This window comes from Strigops habroptila, chromosome 6, assembly GCF_004027225.2.
Source record: "Strigops habroptila isolate Jane chromosome 6, bStrHab1.2.pri, whole genome shotgun sequence".
NCBI lineage: Eukaryota > Metazoa > Chordata > Aves > Psittaciformes > Psittacidae > Strigops > Strigops habroptila.
The window spans coordinates 64,245,807-64,266,788 of NC_044282.2; the positions used below are offsets into that span (position 1 = coordinate 64,245,807).

Below are 20,982 nucleotides of genomic sequence, written 5' to 3' on the forward strand. Positions count from 1 at the left end.
CTCTGTGAATTTAACCAGATATTTAAGAACCTTCTATTCCTGTTTTTTGCTTTTTTGTGTCTAGGCTACTTTTTATTTTGTGAAAATTGATAGTTTTTCCACAAATTTTTCATGATGGTGTTTTATTGTCAACTTCAACTTTTTATAGGAATAAATGATGATAAATTCACATGTTAAGATTACTTTTTGAATTTTTAGAACTTCCTGCTACGTTACAGCAGTTAAGTGAATTCATTTGCCTAGAAGGAGCAAAACTGACTGCAAAAAACGGTTGTTTTATTGATACTGGGTGGTAACAGAACATGACAAAAGTCATGCTTATTTTTTGCTTTTGAAAAACAGCTGGAAAGAGAGAATTTAAATGTACTTTAGGATGAAGTAGATTCTTTTTGTTGTAGTTTTCTGAATAACATGTTGAAAAGTTGACTTCAAGACAGTATACCCCTCTTTAGTTTCTTTAATATGCACACTGAGGTTGCTGTCAACCCATTTCTCCAACCTGTCAAAGTCCCTTTGGATGACAGCACGACCCTCTGGTGTATCAGTCACTCCTCCCAGTTCTGTATAATCAGCAAACTTGCTGAGGGTATGCTCTGCCCCACCATCCATGTCATTAATGATGATATTGAACAGGATTATTGGGCTGATTTCAGATTTGGTTTTCATAGCACATACAGTGTTTTGTGGTATACTTATTTATCACTTTCGATTGTGTCCAGAACGTTACTGCACATTTTGCTGCTATGACAATATTTCTTTTTGAGGGTGCATTCTCACTCTATCACCACTATGTTAGAAGCCTTCTAGATTTCTTCTCTTTGTGACAATTTCCATTGCAATGTTTCACCGCCACCACCTCCTGCAACTTGCTTTGCACTTCAAGACAGAAGGTTCAAGTTTGATTCTCTTTGGAAATTAAGCTGTATGAGTTGATATTGCTGTTTTTTTCTTCTTCTGTGTATATTTGCACAAAAGGCTGTTTTAAAGAAGAAAATGTCCCGTATATAAACACTTTTCTGTCTTTATTTTAGGGTTTGCTTCTGTGCCGGTGAAAGGGAATCACTGTTCATATTCTAGCCTGGCATGGGCTTTCCAGACACGATGTTCCATCTCTGCCCCCTGGACTGTGACAGTAGAGCAACACAGACAAAGCAGTTTCTTCAATACATGTAAGTCTTGAGTTAGAGTAAAATTATTATCTGTAATAAACAGAAGAAGAAAAGAAAATTTTGCTTTGGAGAGATACAGTCATGAAAAACTATGTATAGTAACTTTTTTTATCTATTCTAGCTACCTATCTCCTAAGACTGTAGTTGCAACTGCAGCTATTTGACAGAAGTGCGTGCATGAGGTCAGTTTATTATCTTTTAGCAGCAAGCAAGGGTTTGTTTCATGTCACAGCGAAGCAATCCATCTAATATCCATCATTGGGTGGAGGGGGGAAGTACATTCCTCTCTGTTTCCTACTCCTTTATTAAGAATATAAATAATGTGTTTATTTTCTAAATTATTTTTGAGGCACAGGCAGGACGTACTGTTCCAGCTGTGCTGTCTCAAAAAAGAAATAACTAAAATGCAGTAATGTTTTAAACAAAAATCTGTTGACAGTGTCCTGCTGATTGTCTGGCCGGCTGCAGTACTTTCCTTCACATATACTTAACATAATTGAGAAATGGCTGCTTAAATTCACACTTGGGACTGTGAACTGAGATAGCTGAAGGGGCCATTCCACCTGGTTTGTGGTTCCTTATCCTATCCCAAAGGGGATAAGAAGGAATAGTAAGAACATAATCTCTGGAGGAGATAACTGCAGCAGTTTGCAGTTCCTTGACTGTTTATAATCCATCAAATACAAGACCTCTGCAGAATCAGGCTGTCAGAACTGGTGGTCTCTTCCTGTTCCTCTCAACATCTGAGTGGCAGAATACTGTTTTCTACATTTTTAATGTAGAAAAATACTAGTTTTACTACATTTGCTAAAGAAAGGGTTTAAACAGTCATGCTGGCTGGCTGTTCATCTTACGCAGTAAATTTTGACCATTGACTGATTTAAAACCACTGAGGGTAGGGAGGTCTCAAAAGAACTGCAAAAGCCTGCAGTGTGTGAACCAGAGACTCCGCATGATAAAGATTTTCTAAGGATGCCAACTGCAGAAAAAATTAATGTAGAACTTTTTCTTAGGCACCCAAGCAGTCACAAGATAAGAATATGTAAGAAGCTAAGCACTGTTGTTATTTTATTTATCTTAAATTTATAATATAGCATTGCAAGTGATTGCAGTGTGATTACAATTTGTAGGTTAGATTGTTTCCTTAGTTATGCTTGTGTTCATATTCACAAAGTCTAGATGAGCTCTGTTTTAGCAGAAAGTTTGCCAGCTTTCTTGTTAGATGACTTAATGAAAAATGTGTTAGATGACTGAATTAAAATGTTTGTTGTGATGGCATCTGCATTGTTTGATTTAATAAAATTTTGAACAAGTTGTATTTGGGCAATCTACCTATAACTATTGGCTTAAGAAGATGTAACAACTTGGAAGAATGTAAGTGTGCCTCATTTATGTATTCATCAGATTCAGAAGTTTGAGGGTTTCTATTTCGAAGTACAGTTTTTAAGAACATTTTCTCTTACAGAATTAAAAATAAAATCTTCAAAATTCGAATGGAGTAGATATTAACAGTGTAAATCATATCCTCTAGCAGTGTAGTTGCTTCAGAAGTGGTAACATTAAAAATGCAGATATGACCATTTTATGTGAAACAATTCTCAGGTGAAATGTCAACCAAATGACAAGTTCTTTGTGACTGAGAAAGAAAAGTATGGTCACCTATCTCATTAGTGAAGGTGTACTTCTCTTTCATCATACCTATAAGAATATTAACATGCTCTTGTTAGTAGGCACATCTGTAGCTTCAACATAACTATTAAAACAGTTTAACTCATTCAAATAGACAGAATTAATTTAAATAAGAGGAATGGCAACTATCCTAGGCACTCTGTGATCCTTACCTAGATAGTTGTCTCCTGCAGCTCTGACACAGAGTTTATTCTTGTCCTATGACATATTTCAGTGAGTTTGTAGTGAAATAATTTTAAATGGTCTTGTTATCTCAGGCTTATCTTCTGTCCCTCCTTTTCCCTTTCCATTGTCCCCACTATGGGAAACAGTTCAGTTTCCATTTAGTTAAGAATTTCACATGCTTATTTAGACGTGGAAGGGCCTGAGGTTTTTCAGATCATGCTTAAAAAATATATAACTTCCTCTGAAAAGTCTTGCCTTCTTTTTCAGTGTATCTCAATAGACCTGGTATTTGCAGATAATGTCTTTATTGTGCCTGTTTCAGTCCAACTTTTGTCTGAGAGGATAGGGCAGATCGATTTTCCCTACATCTCAGTATGTTCCTGGGCTGTCATTCCTGAAGGCAGCGGAGGCACACAGATGTGTGTGTCTCCCAGCCATAGGAGTTATCTTTGATCCCAGTCATCCGAATCAACTAGCATAATTTTCTCAACGTCTGTTGTGTATCCAAGTTATATGAAAAGAAAGAACTTTTATTTGATACTGTGACTGTATAAAAATCATGCTTTCCTAATCAGAGTATTAATTCCGTTAGCCTACCCTTGGGAACAAATGAAAAGAAGAACTTAATTTCTCTGTTGCTAGGTGATGTGTCCAGTTAGTTAGAATACAGAATAAGGAATAAGATGATTTTTTCAGAGGTTATAGAACTAGATTGTAATGATCAAGGGAGAATCATTCAGGCCAACAATATAAAATCATACTCAGAGTAACATGTTTTGTCTCTAGAGGCTTTGCATACTGGAGGCAATTGTACTCAGTATAAATCTCTCTGTTCTTTCTTGGAAACATCAGCTCCTGAAAGCCTGCTCCTTTAAATTACGTTTTATATTAAATTTTTGTAGTGCTGCATGAGTTTTCTTTGGATTAAATTGTTCATTTTTTTCTGCTGTGCCTAATTTGATCGAGTGTTTGTTTTTGGTTTTTGGTTTTGTTTGTTTGTTTTTTGGTTTTTAATTTTTGTTTTTGGTTTTGGGGTGTTTTTTTGGTTTTGGTTTTTTGTTTTATTTTTAAAGAATTTTTCTTTAAGCATGAATGCTCCAGATAAATAATTACTGAGTTACCACTTGTTACTGTCGCTGGTATAATATGAAGAGTTCCGATGTTTCAGCATTAAGGATATAAAGAGATCCAAATATACAACTGCCTTTTTTTTTTTCTTTTTTTTTTTTGAACTTTTACAAGGAGGGTGCCTGTATGTTGATGAATAGTTAGTTAATTGTTTTTAGGCAGAAAAAGGGAAGTGAATATTAAAACCTTACAGTTAATTGTACTTAAGAGGGGGGCTATTTTATTGGGTTTTGATATGTTTCTCTGCAGTGTAACTTTTGTGAAGGTGCCTTGCCTCTGGTTTTCATTTAGTTTTGAGGCCAGTGATGTTTAGTTTACAGACCTCACTGAAACCTTTTCTTCATATTCATCTTGTGACACTAAGGCCAGCTTTAGTAATTAAAGCAACGTTAAAAACATGGTATCATTTACAAGAGCATCCATTAGCTAAGTTAAGATCTTGGTTTTTTAGTAAGTTGTTATGAAGAAAAACCCCATGATTTCTCAGATGTTTGTCCAGATAATTTACAGCAGTTTTTGTTCCTCCTTTAAGCTAACAAGTTTTTAGTCTCTTAACGACTGGGTTTGTAGCTGGATTTATTCAGCGTTTGAATTGTGGCTAACCAGAAAATCCCATGTCTACAGATTCCTGATGATATTGTGGTAAATTGGCAGTTTTAAAAAATGTGAAATTCTAGTGCCAAGTGCACTGTGAAAGTGTGTTCAACCTTTGCAGTTAGGTGGAATAATTCACTATGTCTGTGAAGCAGTATGGATGCATCTTTCAGAAAAATATTTTCTAGCTCTGTTTTGTTGTACTACAATATACATAATACATATGTATACAATACATAATATAGACTTCTCTTGCACAACAAATGCGCAGACACAGCTGAACTTTTTCCTGCAATCCACATAATAAGAACTTTAACATTTTTTAATTATATTCTTAAACTTCTATGAATAAGCAGGTAGTCCCTAAAGCTTCAGCCTTCTATTAGCAAAACCAAACAGAAGCCAGAAAATTTGTTTCTAGATTAGGGGTTTGTTCCTGTTTCACTATTGTGGAAATGCAGCTAGCAGTGGAAAGTAGAAATGAGCTTAAGTTTTCAGTAAAAACATTACAGATATGTGCAGTTGTAATTTTTAGTCTGTGAAATTTATCTAAAACCATCTTACAACTGTCCCATGGTTCTTATCTCTTACATGGCCTAATGTTCCTCTTTATGGTCTTGCTTAGTAGTCCTTGTCTTCCTCAGACATTTTGAGTGTCCATATTCTTGCAGTGCATGAGATACCACCTATCCAAATTAATTGGGAGTGACTCAGTAGTGAGCTGTCTAGACTGAATGCTTTATATTCTTCACTACTTTCTAGGTTTGTATAAAGGCCCTATAGAACTAGCAGAATATCCTCAGAAGATGACATCTTAAGAGTTTTGAAGCAGAGTTGTGAAGAAGAACATGTGTTTTATTAAAGCAGCCCAACGCTTGCAGGGATGGGAGGAGTTTTTTATCATTTAGCAGAACTCGGTATCGTATATACATCATACACTGCCATTTAGAATGTAAGAGGTGTCTTTCAGTAGAAGAAAACAATATTTTGAGTGTGGCCACTTAGGAAACTCCAGAGTAATCCAGCAGTATATCATTTCTTACGGATCTACACTTTTCTGCTTGCAGTCTGGGATTAGACAGGGAGTCAAGAAACTGTGATGTCACATGATAGCAGACAGTTGAAGTTTGGAGATAAAGGAAGTGGCAAGGGCAGCTCTCGTTTGGGATGAACACACTTATTTTGACAAAACGGCTTTTGAATCTTACTGGGATATTATGTAGGCTGTTGGATTTAAACACTGGTTCCTAAAAAAATTTCAATTGTAAATTTTGATTTCCCACAATGGATATATACATAACCTGCAACGACAGTGATAGAATGATTAATTTTCTGAGATTAACAGCATGCAGCTTTAACAAAATGCAGCATTTTAAATTTTACAGTGATACAGCACCTTGGCATGTCACTGAGGATTCCTTTCATGGTGTACTTCACCAGAACTAGCAGGTTTATGCATCAATCGGTTCTCCTGAAAGGTGGCCGTTACTGGATGTGTAGCTTTACCAGAGGTTTGAAAGTTTTGATGAGATTTCTGAACAGCATTTTAGTCATTGCTGTCTTCTGTTTTTCAAATTGAGGAAGCACCTGACCATAGTTCTCTTTGGCCTTGATAATTAGTTTTGGTTAAATTGGTGAAAGAATGCCAAAATATTGTTGTGATCTGTTATCAAAAATAACAGAAGTGTAGGTTAAAAGCCAATGTTTTCTAAAACCCATCAAGGGTTTGAAGAAAAATTAACTGCTGTCGGGCTTTCTAGCTTTCTGAAGAAAGCTGTCATTTTACAAGGAAAACCTAATGTTTAGAACTCCTGTACACTATTTCAGTTAGCTCTGATGAGACAGGTTGCAGTTGTCTCTTTTTAAGAGATCATAAAATCCAGTGTAATTGGAATAATCCAGCTCTGCCTGTTCCACAGTGATGAGGCTGCTTAATAAATTAGTTTCATCGTGTCAGTGCCATGATAAAAACTCTTATTTGATGGGATATCAATTTATTGGCAGTGAAGTTGTCGCTAAGAACTTGTTTAATTTAAAAGTGAGTGGATTACTGTGCTCACTTTAATTCCAATAGTAGATAATAACTATATAATAAAAGTTTTATGAAGCTTAACTTCATTATCTTTCTAGACTGTCAGCACATCCTGCTTTAGAAGCATGACTTCATATTAATTGTTCACGAACACTGACAGAATGACCTTTCTCTTGAGGCTTTGCCTGTTCAGAACAAATACTGAAATGCAATTCTCAGTAGTGAAGAATTAGTTTATAAGCTGTCTGGGACATGAACAGACACTTCACTGTCTACTATACAGTTGCATAATTCTTATCAGAGATGCACATCCTTAAATTGTTAGCCATAATGGTAGACTTTTGAAAGTACAACTACGTCAGAGAAAAAGAGTGGGTATGGGTTTGTTTTTAACATCTTATACAATGATGTCTTGTTCTACAACGAACCTCGAACGCAAAGTTGTACAAATAAGTGACATATTGTTTTCCCTGTTCGCATCCAATTTCAGCTATACCTAGAGAGCAGCTCTGAGGGCAGGCCCATCATTTGCTTTTCATACCTGTTTAATGCTTGGCCTATTCTTAATCAGTCCTCAGTGATCCCAGTTGTGGTGAGGTGATAGAAATGTGTGTGTTTGCTAAGAAATTACGGAGTCCATACTGTTCTTTCAGAAATGTGTTTCAAAATCAACAGATACTGAACATGAAAATTATACCTTACAGTAATGTCTTAGAAGAGTAAGGTAAAAATGAACTTCTAGAGTGTGAGAAAAACCTTGCCTCATCAGACCAAATGTCGGATCATCCTAACTGAGCATCCTGTCTCCAACAGCAGCTCATGCTATTGGAAGAAAGTAAGAATTGGATGAGCATGTAGAGATGCTTCCTTAGAAAAACCTCACAACCTTCAGTGATTTGTGACATGGATTTTTTTTTTTTTTTAATTTATAGCTCTAGGTGGCTTTTTCTTCTATGAATCGGGCTGCTTTTGAACCCATGTAAATGATCTGACAAGAGTGTGTTCTCTTTCCTGTAGGTGGGTAAGCATGTGTTCATCAGGGAAGATAAGGTCAAGGAAATGCCCTCTGCACCTGAGTATAGTGAGGCTTCTGCAGTTTGATTCCTAGAGGAGTTGATTTTTAAGCCTTTGACCTGCCTCTGAGGGGAAAAAAAAAAAGTCTCCTTGTGGTCATAAAGCAGCTGAGTCTAGACTGCGTAACTTACCATGCAATTTGTAATAGATTATGTAAGCAGCACATTCCCTTTGCAGATGCTCTTTCATGTTGTGTGTAAAGTATTTTTTCCAAAGCCGCCTTTAATTTGGAAATGGCAAACCCACTGGTGTCTGGAGAAGGAAAGGGGTTGAAATACCATAGTTTTTTAGAATTCATCTGCTAATAAAAGTGTGTATTCCAAGCTGAAACCTGGAAGAGAATGTTAGTGATTGAAAAGACCTTACTAAGTTCCGTAAGGTAATACAGATGCGCAATGTAACGGCATTGGTGGGCAACAGCACATTGAAAGATGCATGTTTATTGTAACATGGTCATTAGGTTTTTTATTATATGATTAATATTAATGTCTTGTGGCATCAGAGCAGTGGAGATCCAAAGACTATTTGTCATTAGAAAGCTTAAGGAAAAATTGCTTGTAAGTAGAAGTGAGCCTACATATCTCTCTTATAAAGTTGATTCTTTCTTCTCGTTTTATTCCCTTTAGTTTTCCAATTTACTGCTACTTGTCTTTCTCTGTAGTTCATATTCTAAGCAAGCTGGGAACTCGTCTTGCAGGATGCAAAGAAATGTGCTGTTAATCTTGGTTTATCGGGATCTAGGATACTGTTTGCTGGTACAGTATTCTTTTCAGTAATACTTGTGAGTTACTGAGGTGTGATCTAATACTCATCTTCCTCTGAAGTGTGCTCGGGGACTGTTGGGTTCCTTAAATTCAGGGACAGTATAAAAAGACACAAAATCAAATCCTTTTCAAAATATTACAAATATCTTTTGTGTGGATTAAGCAGAATGGAATGGTGTCATGCAAACTTGTTATTAGTGGTTGTTAGCAATCAGCTTGCATAAAGAATGCTCTCAGAAAAATTAAATAGTGGATCTTTTTCTAACCTATAAAATAAAATTTTATATATGACACATTTTCTTGTATTTCTCTTTTCAGTTATTAGCTATGTGCTTTTTGGTAACTGAGTAGAAATGTGGTGGCTTTTATGACAGGGTCTATTTTAGTTCTGGAGGAGTGCATGCAAAATACAAAGTTTTTAAAAAGGCAAAATAAAGGAAGGCCATAAATCAATAAGAGATTGCATACCTTCAGAGAATTTCTGAGCATTTGCAAATGCAAAAAGCAGTACAGCAATCTCCAGTTCTGTTTCTGGTTTTCTCCACTACAGGTCATTTCTTCTGCCTGTGTATGCGCTCTTGAATCATTTTGGTGCTTTGCTGCCAAGTCAGATTGATCTTTCTTATGGTCAGGTTTTTTCTTTGTTGCTGTGTTGTCTGTCTATTGTAAACAGTATCCCCACCATTGTAATCTTCTTGACTGCAGCCTATCCCTTCCATATTCCATTCTTGTCACTTAAAATCAGTGTGATATCTGCCATCTTACAAAGAACTCTCAGCTCTGTAGCCTGCAGGCTCCTGATGTTTCATTAAATTCAGCTGCTTTCCAAGCACATGATGGTATTATTACAGACTGATTAGATGAACTGCACTTTGCTACTGAATGTGGTGTTTTCATCTGGTTTTAATTTTGTCAGAAGTTGTGCAGTGCTTGAGGCCAAAACTTGACTCAGTCTGACCTCATCTCGCGGGATCTGTTGGCATTAACTGGTCTCCTTTGGTACAAAACAATCTCCTTTTGCTACTTTCCTCTATTGGGATTATGTGATCTTATCATACAGATATTTAGAATACAGCTTAAAGTGCTGGGGCTTTTGTGAGTGTATAACCACCTCAAGAGCTCCCAGTTCGTGTGTCTCAACTGCTTGTTGCTGCGCCTCCGCAGCCTCCTTTGTAGCTGTTACAACCCTTTGTGAGGCCACACAAACTGCAGCAGACTGGGGAACCATTCCAGCTTAAAAATAACCTTGCAAAGAAAATGTAAATACCTTTATTGGAATTCCAAGTTTCCAGGCTAGCAGGATTATCATGAAGAAAAATAAATTGCTAGTTACACAGTGTTTTCTGAATAAGCTAAGAAGCTTAACATGATTGATCGTCAAACTTCCAACCTTGTGAGAATCCTATAGTCCACTTTAGAACATCAAAAGCTGCATCATGCATTTCCTACTTACCACCAGTTTTTTTCTGGCTGAACTTTAGTGCAGTGTTATCTTAGGGTAATATTCACTAGCTGTAGACAGCCTAGTACCTATCACCATTTGACCTTTATTGAAAGTAACATGTCGAGTCAGCAGTTAAGTTTTTCTGTTTAGTGAGTTCTGTGCAGCAGCACATTTTTTTAATTACTATTATTTATTTAGCACACAGCTACATGCATCAGTTTGTAATCAGCTGGTAATTTTTTTGTGGCTGACAGTTCAGACGCTGTTTTCAAGCCACCTGCTGATAGAATCATAGAGTAGTAAGGGTTGGAAAGGACCTTAAGATCATCTAGTTCCAACCCCCCTGCCATGGGCAGGGACACCTCGCACTAAACCATGTCGCCCAAGGCTCTGTCCAACCTGGCCTTGAACACCGCCAGGGATGAAGCATCCACAACTTCCTTGGGCAACCCATTCCAGTGCTTCACCACCCTCACTGTAAAGAACTTCTTCCTTATATCTAATCTACACTTCCCCTGTTTAAGTTTGAACCCATTACCCCTTGTCCTACCACTACAGTACCTAGTGAAGAGTCCCTCCCCAGCAACCTTATAGGCCCTCTTCAGATACTGGAAGGCTGCTCTGAGGTCTCCACATAGCCTTCTCTTCTCCAGGCTGAACAGCCCCAGCTTTCTCAGCCTGTCTTTGTACTGGAGGTATTCCAGCCCCCTTATCATCCTCGTGGCCCTCCTCTGGACTTGCTCCAACAGCTCCGTGTCCTTTTTATGTTGAGGGCACCAGAACTGTACACAGTACTCCAGGTGAGGTCTCACGAGAGCAGAGTACATTTACTGTTTGTGGGATTTTTTTAACCATAAACCTCTAGACATTAGGGTTCACTTGAATGTCTAGAAAAGACAAAAATTTCTTTTCTACAGAGACTAAAGCCTACCCAGGAGCAAATACAATTCTTGCCTCACAGCACATAGCAAGTGTGATAAACACTGTTATCCATGGGCATTTTTGCTTGTCTATAGTACACATTTTCCACTTGTCTGTAATACAGCTGAAATCTGTATTACATATTTTGCCTTGTACTATTTGTACAATATGTTATTTGTGTATGTAGTGACTTTCTAGGCTCTTGTCCATCTTGAGGGAGTGCTGTTTTGTAGCTTTCTGGACTTGTGTGTCCTTCCTTGTGAACTTGCTTTCCCGATGTACTGAGCTTTGGTTACTTGATTCAGGATTGTACTTCTCAAAAAGAAATCACAGTTAGAACCATAGAATAGTTTGAGTTGGAAGGGGCCTTCAAAGCTCATCTAATCCAACCCGCCTGCAATGAACAGGGACATCTTCAACTAGATCACGTTGCCCAGAACCACATCAGCCCGGCCTTAACGTCTCCAGGGATAGCACATATACCATACAGTTATGCATCCCACTTTGAAAAGGATTTTTGACTGAAAAGATGGGTGTCATATCTTTGTATCTTAATATAAACTTACTCAATAAAAAAATAAACTTGGGCATTTAGCGATACCTCTGGAAATCTGGGATAGCTCCTGGACCTCACCGTGTTGTCAGCATAGCAGAGCTTCCCCAGTTCTAATGCGTTTGCCAGTCTGTGGGTCAGGACTCTCATGTGCATTTATCTAGCAAGCATGAAATGCTGATGGGAATTGTAGCTATTTGAGCATAGTTATTTTAATTTCCCTGGTTAAAAGCATTTACTGAATTTTTTTCTTACTTCAAATAAACAAAATCAGTTTCTAATTAGAGAGGATGAGATTTAAACTGCCATAGTAACATTGCCCCTGGGTGAAACACAGCAGCAGATTCATGTTGTTGGTTAACTTCTTGTGTTTTGTGGCTTTTTAAAGCAGGCTAATCCTCGGATAATTTTAGGAGTGATTCAAGTTGGCTGTCATTGATATTTGTCCTTGGATAAGTGCTTACAGGTGTTGTTGCAGAGTTCTAATGAATGATTTTCTTTTGATGACCTGGGAATTAATAACCTTACTGATTACTGGTTAGGAATGTTTGCCTTAAAAGAGTTTTCAAGATCGATTTAAAAACCCATGCACCTGGCTGTGTGCCTACCCGATTGCAGTCATCAGTAGAGGCGCATCTCTGCTCCAGATGTATATACAGAGAGTAGAGAATCACTTAGCAAGGCAGTAATCCTACAGTTTAAATCCCAGTGAAGGTCAAGCAAGGGTTAACAGTTCAAGTTTGGGGTTTTTTTTTATGTTCAACTTCAGTTTCCTATATAAGCTGTACTTGTACAATGCTTATGAAAGCTTTTTTTTTCAGTGACAGCTGATGAGCTGTGGAAAGGAGCTTTGGCGGAGACTGGTGTGGGAGTAAAGAAAGGAAGAGGAAAGAGAAGGAAGAAAAAGCTAAGGAAGAATCTGAATAAAGGCCAGGCGATTGGTGAAGGTAGATTCATAAATAAGGGGCTGAAGACATGTCTTGACCTTTTCATGTATAATTTTCTTGATTTAATAAATCAACGAATTGCTGTTAATTTCTTTGGTGTCTGAACTGCTTGATATATTTTTGTCTTAAAAAAAAAATCCTGATTGTTTAATGTGCCCCTAAATATAAATTCTGTATCATAAAATGCACTTGAAATATATAAGAACCTCCCATTTTATTGCATTTTTCTAGTGTGCAGGGTTTCACTCTTAATCTGGCATAAACCATATTTTTTCTGTTATTTTTAAGGACGTTCTGGATTCCTCTGGCCCGGTCTTAATGTTCCTGTGATACAAAGTGGGAAAGTCCAGGCAATTACACAACGAAAAAAAGAAGAACGAGAGAGAATTCAGTCTGAACTTATTCAGCAGAGGGATACATATGAGAAGAGAAAAAAGATAAAAATTAAGAGGCAGGGAGGCTGGAGTGGGAAGTGTTGGGGAGGTGTCATCCTGGATCCTCCTGACCCAGGTCCTAATGGAGGTAAGAAAACCGATTATCTGTCTTAGTCTTACTTGGCCTTTCTGATAAGGGGCTTGGAGCAAGTGAGATCAAGGCTTTTCCTACAATTGAAAATTGATTTTGTTCTCTTTTACGTGCCCATATATGAAGCAAGGCAGCTGAATCAAAGAACAAGTTGTGTTAACACAAGTGAAACTTGCTAAATCACTGCTTAGTTTAACATAGCTGTTAGACTCTGTTATAGACTGTATTATATCACAGAGTAACATACTATGTTGTAGACTGTTACAGGAGTATGAAATACAGCCATGGGGTTTTTTTGTGGTTTCTTAAAGGATCCTGTTGGATTAATCAGGCTTTTTTTCCTAGTCAAATAATGAAATGTGGTTAAAGATGATGTAGTTTGAATGTAGCTAATAGAAGATACTTATTTATTTATTTGCTGTCTGGTTAAATATCACAGTGAAACTAAAAGTCCTATATATAGAGTGATGACCTGAACTTTTTTTTACAATGCTCTGACTCAAACCACTAGAAATTCCATAGTAGCTTTGTTTAACATTTAGAAGCCTAATTATTTTCAACTGACTAAATATGAAAATGAGTTGTTACTCATTCAGCTGAGTTTTTCTTGTGAAGCAGTTAATGATGCTTGTATGTTTATTGTTGTCTTTCTTTAGGCTTTTCTAGTAAGATGAGCTGAGACAAACAGTTGATATTTTTTTTTTTTTTTTTTTTTCCTAACACTGTTTCAGGGTTGTTGCAGTCATCCTAAGTGTTAAGCTCGTTCATGTTTTTGGAGCTCTCTTTGTCCAAGAATATGTTATCCCAATACAAGCTTGGGTCTTGGAACATACGTTGCAGCAAGTCAACATAAATGAGAAATTACGTGCATGTAATCATGATCATATTGTCTGATCTTGCAGTCACCTTTGCTCCCCAGTCTGACTTATGCTTTGTTTATCAATTTCTTTTCTGTCTGTGAATATTATCTGGTTACATTGTACTGGACGTTAACTAAAAATTCAGCCATGCTTTGAACTGAGCCATAAGGTAGTGAGAGCATTGTCTTTCCAGTGTGATCTATTGCCTTTGTCCATGTAGATTGAATTTTTTCTGGCTTTCTGCTTTATAAACTAATGCCATTGTTGCTGTCTACTACTTCTCTGTTCCCTTCTCAGGTTTTCCATTCCTGTAGCTCGAATAGATGATTTTGTGGCTTGTGTTGCTGTAATGTCTGAGATGTATGATTTCCCTCAGATTTACCTTGTTCATTTAAGGAGAGCTTGCCTGCCAATCTGTTCAAATTTTTTTTGGTTGTCTTCAGTTTTAAAAGCAATTCATTCTATTTTAATATCAACATAATGCTTTAGCACACAAATGAAAGATTTCCTATATTTACTTCCCCATCTTTCATTTTATTACCTTGAAAGCAAATATTCCATGGAAGGCAGTGACGTAGCAATGGACTTGGCAGACTGTCCCTGAATCTTACAACTGAAAAATAGATGATTTGAGAAATTAATGGTTTGTTCCAAATTCCCCGTAAGTCAGTGGCAGAATATAGAGAAAGTTGAAAAAATTTCATAGTTCTAGTTTCATACTTTGAACACAAGACTGTGTTGTTTTTAAATTTAAGTATATTTTCAAGTAGTTTATTCCACTAAAAGAAGTGGCAGCTGTTGCAAACAACATTTATGCATGTACAAATTTTATTTTCTAGTGTTTTCACTGATTTTGCTTTTGACTGATGCTGTTGGTGTTGATTACTTGCATTAAAGTTAGCTGTGTGGAGGCTGTAGTAAAGTGCCAAAAAGAGGAAAGGGTACTACAGTCAAAATAGGCAAATCAAGCTGTCAATTTATGTTATAAATTTGCTTGAGAAAAAGCAGTTTCTGATCAGTATGCACTGATTTCCTTTTAATCTGCTAAAAATTTTGAGGATTTTCAGGTCCTCGTAGTTCTTTCAGCATCTTTTTATTCAGATAATTAATGATTTTGCAGGGGAACTGGGGCGTTGGCAGTGTCAAGGTAGTAGGAGGAATAAACCCAATGAATCCTTTTGACCTGAGACTATGGCATGGATTCCCTGTTGTCTAAGCAAGAGTGAGTTCTGATTGAGATTCTGCAGTTCAGCCCTTCCTAGTATTCTGGTATGAGAATCTCTAGTAACCATCGGAGGCTGAGTATAAGCTGCAGCTTCCTTTCAGCAGCGTTCATATTTTCTAATGAAAACAGGTCCAAGATGCTTGTAGAAACCTCACTATTGCTAGCCTTCAGCATCTGACAAATTTGATTGAAATTGACCAATATGTTAAAAAAGAAACAAATAATTGGGGACATACTGTGATTATGTAATATGCTTTGTTCTCTCAGAGGGATCTTCCTCCACTGCACTTTTAATTATTGTGCTAGCTATGAGTAGAGAAAGAACAGTATTTTTCAGTTGGAAATAAAATTAGTTTTCTTCCAAGTTTATAGTATTTCTTTGCAACTGAAGAGGCTTCAGAGAGGGAAGAGAGTACCTGCTGATATTCATATCCTCTACTGTGAGCCAGAAGTCTACTTCTTGTAGATTAACAGATCTCTAAATTGTGCAGGAGTGATTGTGTTTGTAATTGTCTTGGAGGTTATGCGTAAATGATAAAGCAATGTTGGTGAAGGAATGAGTCCCCAGTTCTTCGCCGTTCTTCACCATTGTACTGTTTTTAGCTTTTATCCAGAATCTCACTGTAGCTACACCAAATAAAATAAGTATTAAATGCTTTCATTAACACGGGTCTTCCATGTTCTACTGCAGATAAATTGGAAAAGCAGGAGGTTGGAAGGATCTCTTGTCTATTCTGCTTCTTATACCAGGATGTTGCATTTTACTTCGTGGCTTTCAAAGTCACTATTTTTTTCCACAACCAAGCTGATAATAAGATGCTCCTTGTGGAAAATGCATCTGTATTAAAATACAGATCAAATATAAGTATGCTCTCAATTGCATAAAAGGAAACAAATAATGTGCAATTTATATTCAGGTGTTTATGTGGTCATCAGGTTTTGAAACAGAAACTCAGAAAAAATGGGATCTTTTTGGCACTATCCATGATATGCAGCCTTTTTGCCTGCTTCTATAAAATGGAGTTTGAGAAATGCTAATGGGACTGCTGAAAGCCAAGCCTAAGGGATTTGCTTGCTGACAATTCTTACAGCATGTGTCAGGGTGAAGACCTGTGGAGAGGATCTGAGTGGGCTGCAGTTTGCATGGTTTTGTGCCCTCCTATTTGACTTTCTGCCTTTGCAGGCAGTACATGTCATGCCTAGAGCTCTCCAGTATTCTTGCTCTTCGCCCATTCCTCTCCCTGCAATGTTCTAAGACACTTCAAAAACATCTTATTTTGAAGTTTGTTCTAGTGACAGAGCAGAAACTTACTAACTTGCAGTGCGGTGAAAATGATATGTTTACCACTTAAGGCTGAATATATAATGTTCACCTGAACAGAGCTCTGTGTCTGGTGTTTCATTACCACTGTGATGAAAAGACTTGAACACAGATGTGACATAGAAGTGATCTTTATTTTACAGTGCAAAATGCCTTAACTATTACTAGACAACATTAATGGTGCTGTAATTGTCTTTGATTGCAAAGACATTTTTTTCAGGCAGAACTTGAAATTGAAAGGGGTAGAAAAAGTCTGGCTACGTGATTCATGATTATTTGAAGTGGCTCTATATTGTTTTGCTTTATCTTCCCCTTTTTGGTAGTTCACAGAAATATGTATTAAGAAATACTTGCAATTTCTTTGAATCCCTGTTGATTGCCTAATACAAGTTTCAGAATATTCTGAATAATATTGGATAATAGTTAGGTCATTATGAAAGTGACCCATTTGGTAATTTACCTTTTTCTTTTTAACCATTTACAGCCTTTGCTCAGTGGATATGAACTTGGGGGTTAATTTGCAGTTTCAGAGCAGTATTTAGGGAAGGATTTCACTGCCAGCCAGTGAAAACCCAAAACATTCTGTTTTCATAACATGCTGTGGATAGTTATTTTTCAAAGCATTTCTGCAGCTGGAAAGAATGAGGAAGAATATCAGATATAATTTAACAAAAAAGGCTTCAGTGTAAGTAGTGAGTTGCAGTGATTTCCGAAAGAAGGATGTATAGCTTAGCTTGTGATCAAAATACTCAACAGATTCTGAGGATGTCTCAGTTTTTCTGTCAGCTTTGCTTTCTTTGTGATGTTCAAAGGAAGCAGTTAAATTTGTATGTCTTGCTTTACTATTTAAAAAGTGATTATTTTTCTTCCTGTATGCTACTCCGGTTATTTAGATTGGACAGTCTTTGGAGACTCTTTCCGTTTTAATACCCTGCATTTATGGTACTTAAAAAGATGAGATATTGATTGCAATTGGAGGTTGGGATCCCTAACAGAGCACAATGAATGTGTTTAATAGTTGTTATCTCTTAATTATAACAAGCTGTATTGTAATTATAACAAGTAGTATTACACTTTCTGAGAAGTTACCATTTATCTGGATTTTTTTTTTAACTAGTTTTCTTCTCATAAGTTGATTTTACTGAAGAAATTAAAAAAAACCCCAGACCTATGCTTTATAAATGAAAGCTATACGCTGTTTTTCACTGGTCTTATTCTAAAAAATTGATGGAGTGAATCATGTCAAGTAAAAAACAATATTTGAGGTTTTTTTAAAAGGAAGCAACTAATAAAGCTCACTTTAGATATGTTTGTTCAAATTATTCTTACCTTTTCTACTTACTACTGAGATTAATTTATAAATTACAGTTACATAAAAATTGTGTCCTTTTTTAAATTATACCACCTGCGGAGAGCTATGCTGTTAGATAAGTAATACAAGGAAATGTAATGCTCTATTTTTTCTCCCCACAGAAACTTTTGAAGATTTTGAAACAAGAGTCATTGAGGTAAGCATTACAAATCTTTTTAAGGACTTCAAATAATTGTCACTATTTTATATTGAGCTTGCAGTTATTTAACTAGCCTTTGCCAAGTCAATCTTACAGCAGTAGGAATTAGTCTGGTATTCTGTTTCAGCTGTCATTCTTTTCACTGGGGCTTTATCTTCTCTGTCGAGCAAATGATATCAAATTTAAAGGTGGCTTTGAGTATCTCTGAAATGGCAAATGCCTGCAAATAAAGCTTTAATAGTTCACAAACAACCATAAGAGGGAAAAATTTACCATAGTAAAGAGGTAGGGTTATTTCTCAGACAAAACTACAGATAGGAAGTTGTATAACCCTGCCTGTAAAACAAAAAGAATTAAAGGAGGAGGAGCAGTTGCACAGGGCACAGAGTGAGTAGAATGAAGATCTTATTTTGTATGCCTTTCAAGTAATAAAATATCACTTGTCCTAGATGTTTTAACTTATTCTATCTTCTGGGAAAAAATACTGTTAAATTTCACATGCTTGGTGATGGTCCAGCTCTCTATCCAGATCTCACTGTAAGGTCACTCTACCCTTAAGGAAGTCCACAATTCCTCCTAATTTAGCATCATTGGCAAATTTTCTTAACGTACATTCCAATCCTACATCCACATAATTTATAAAAATATTACAGTGCTGGCCCTAAAATTGAACCCACTGGTGACAGGCTGGCAGGCTGATGTAACCCCATTTACTATAACCCTTTGAGCCAGACTTGTCAGCTGATTGTTCACTTAATTTACAGACATGTCTAGCCATATGCTGGACATTTTGTCCATAAGGATACTGGGAGAGACAATTTCAGAAGCTTTGCTAAAATAAAAAAGTACTCCACATTTATTGGCTTCCTTTGGTCAGCTAGGTGGGTGATCTTATCATAAAAGGAAATTAAGTTAGTTAAAGATGACTTTTCCCCTTATGAACCCATGTTGGCTATGACTAATTGTGTAAACTTGTCACTTTAGAACACTCTCCTGTTGTTTGCTTACCTACAACTGAAATTGCTTATTAAATTTATGTTCCTTTCAGGATTGTAATCAGAACTTTCATTTGCAGTTAATATTTAACTGCTTAATTATTGGAAAACTATACTAGTCTAGCTGCTGCTTGGAGAAAGAAACACCTCTCATTTCTAATTATCATCTGAGAGCCAAGGTCTTCACCTGAATCAATATACATTCTGTGATAGATGCACATCGTATCTCTTTGCTTAATATGAATGTTGACAGGCTTTTATCACTATAAAATTGTCTGTCTATTGAGTTATTACACAGTTTTATACGCATAGAGATGACTGTTCATCAGTTTACTCTTGTCACTACTACAGCTTCACTTACCAGACAAGTCTGTGAAACCTTACCTGTATTTTTAGCCAATATTATGTTGTACCTGTGTCCAGATGAGGTATTTGTTCCAAAGAATCTATCTGTGTTTTGAATTTCTGTTTTGTTTCACTCATAGCATATCACCTTGTGTTCTACTACCAAAGTCCACGAGTGATGCCCTTTTTGGAGAGGATCATACTCTCTCTGTCCTCTGTCATGCACTGTCATATACTGTTAGAAGAGCTGATTTTCCTTCATGCAAATCCTTTTTAAATCCTTTGTTTGACAAAAACTGGTTCTTAGTTAGTCAGATGCACTTGAAAACAGTTACTCAGTCTCAAGATTTTGCGTTGTGGTCATACTAAAATCTCATATTCAGACTTTAATCTCTTTGAGACAGCAACTTTGTTCTGCACTGCATATCTCTAAGTAAGCTATAAATGCCAAGCACTGATTTTCTTGCCAGACCTCAATTGTCTTTAAACTTCTTTGTCCTCAAAATTTTTTCATTCTGAATTTTTTAGCGTTCCAGGACCTGGAGTAAGATTAAGTATTTGTAGGGTCACACCTGTTATCTTGACAATGATCAGTCTTTATTTTAAAACCAAATTGCTGTTTAAGATCAACTTTGACATTTCAGAATCTTCAACAGAATGTGTAAAGTGGTGCTGGTATGCACAAGAACAAATTAAATTAAAGTTACTTCAGTGAGGTATATCTTTTCGATTAGCGAGTGTGTTCAGTCTAAATCTTAAGATAACATTTATCAAAGGATCTGACCTTCACTGGCAGTTCATATATGACATGTATTATCTAAACAGACATGAATATAAACCTATATAAATGAGTTTGTTATCAAGATTTTTTTCTGTTTTCTCAAGTATCTCTAATATATTATTGTCAGATTTGTCATTGGTGCCTAGAGATGACAGGAGATAAAATGAGTAGCAAACTTGCACTTAATGCCCCAGGTGGTTTGTTTCAATAATAAATGGGTAGCATGCTTCTGATGCCAACCTTATGAAGTTTAACCAAACCAAGTTCAAGGTCCTACACCTGGGTCAGGGCAATCCCAGGCACTGCTACACGTTGGGCAGAGAAGAGATTCAGAACAGCCCTGTGGAGAAGGACTTGGGGGTGTTGGTTGATGAGAAACTTAACATGAGCCGGCAGTGTGCGCTCGCAGCCCAGAAAGCCAACCGTATCCTTGTCTGCATCAAAAGAAGTGTGACCAGCAGGTCAAAGGAGGTGATCCTGTCCCTCTACTCTGCTCTCGTGAGACCCCACTTGGAGTATTGTGTACAGTTCTGGTGTCCTCAACATAAAAAGGACACGGAGCTGTTGGAGCGAGTCCAGAGGAGGGCCACCAGGATGATAAGGAGGCTGGAGCACCTCCAGTACAAAGACAGGCTGAGGAAGTTGGTGCTGTTCAGCCTGGAGAAGAGAAGGCTGTGTGGAGACCTCAGAGCAGCTTTCCAGTATCTGAAGAGGGCCTATAAGGTTGCTGGGGAGGGACTCTTCGTTAGGGACTGTAGTGATAGGACAAGGGGTAACGAATTCAAACTTAAACAGGCGAAGTTCAGGTTAGATATAAGGAAGAAGTTCTTTACAGTGAGGGTGGTGAGGCGCTGGAATGGGTTGCCCAAGGAAGTTGTGAATGCTCCATCCCTGGCGGTGTTCAAGGCCAGGCTGGACAGAGCCTTGGGCGACATGGTT

At 37.1% G+C, this 20,982-nt stretch overlaps 1 protein-coding gene across 1 annotated transcript in view; it reads left to right on the plus strand.

Moving 5' to 3' along the window:
• Positions 1 to 20,982, plus strand: part of MRPS5 (mitochondrial ribosomal protein S5) — a 45,811-nt gene that overhangs the window by 6,433 nt on the left and 18,396 nt on the right. The window contains exons 2-5 of the mRNA XM_030490753.1: positions 1,032 to 1,169; positions 12,355 to 12,480; positions 12,769 to 13,002; positions 17,885 to 17,919. Coding sequence (XP_030346613.1) covers positions 1,032 to 1,169; positions 12,355 to 12,480; positions 12,769 to 13,002; positions 17,885 to 17,919 — 533 coding nt within the window. The remainder of the gene's footprint in view (positions 1 to 1,031; positions 1,170 to 12,354; positions 12,481 to 12,768; positions 13,003 to 17,884; positions 17,920 to 20,982) is intronic.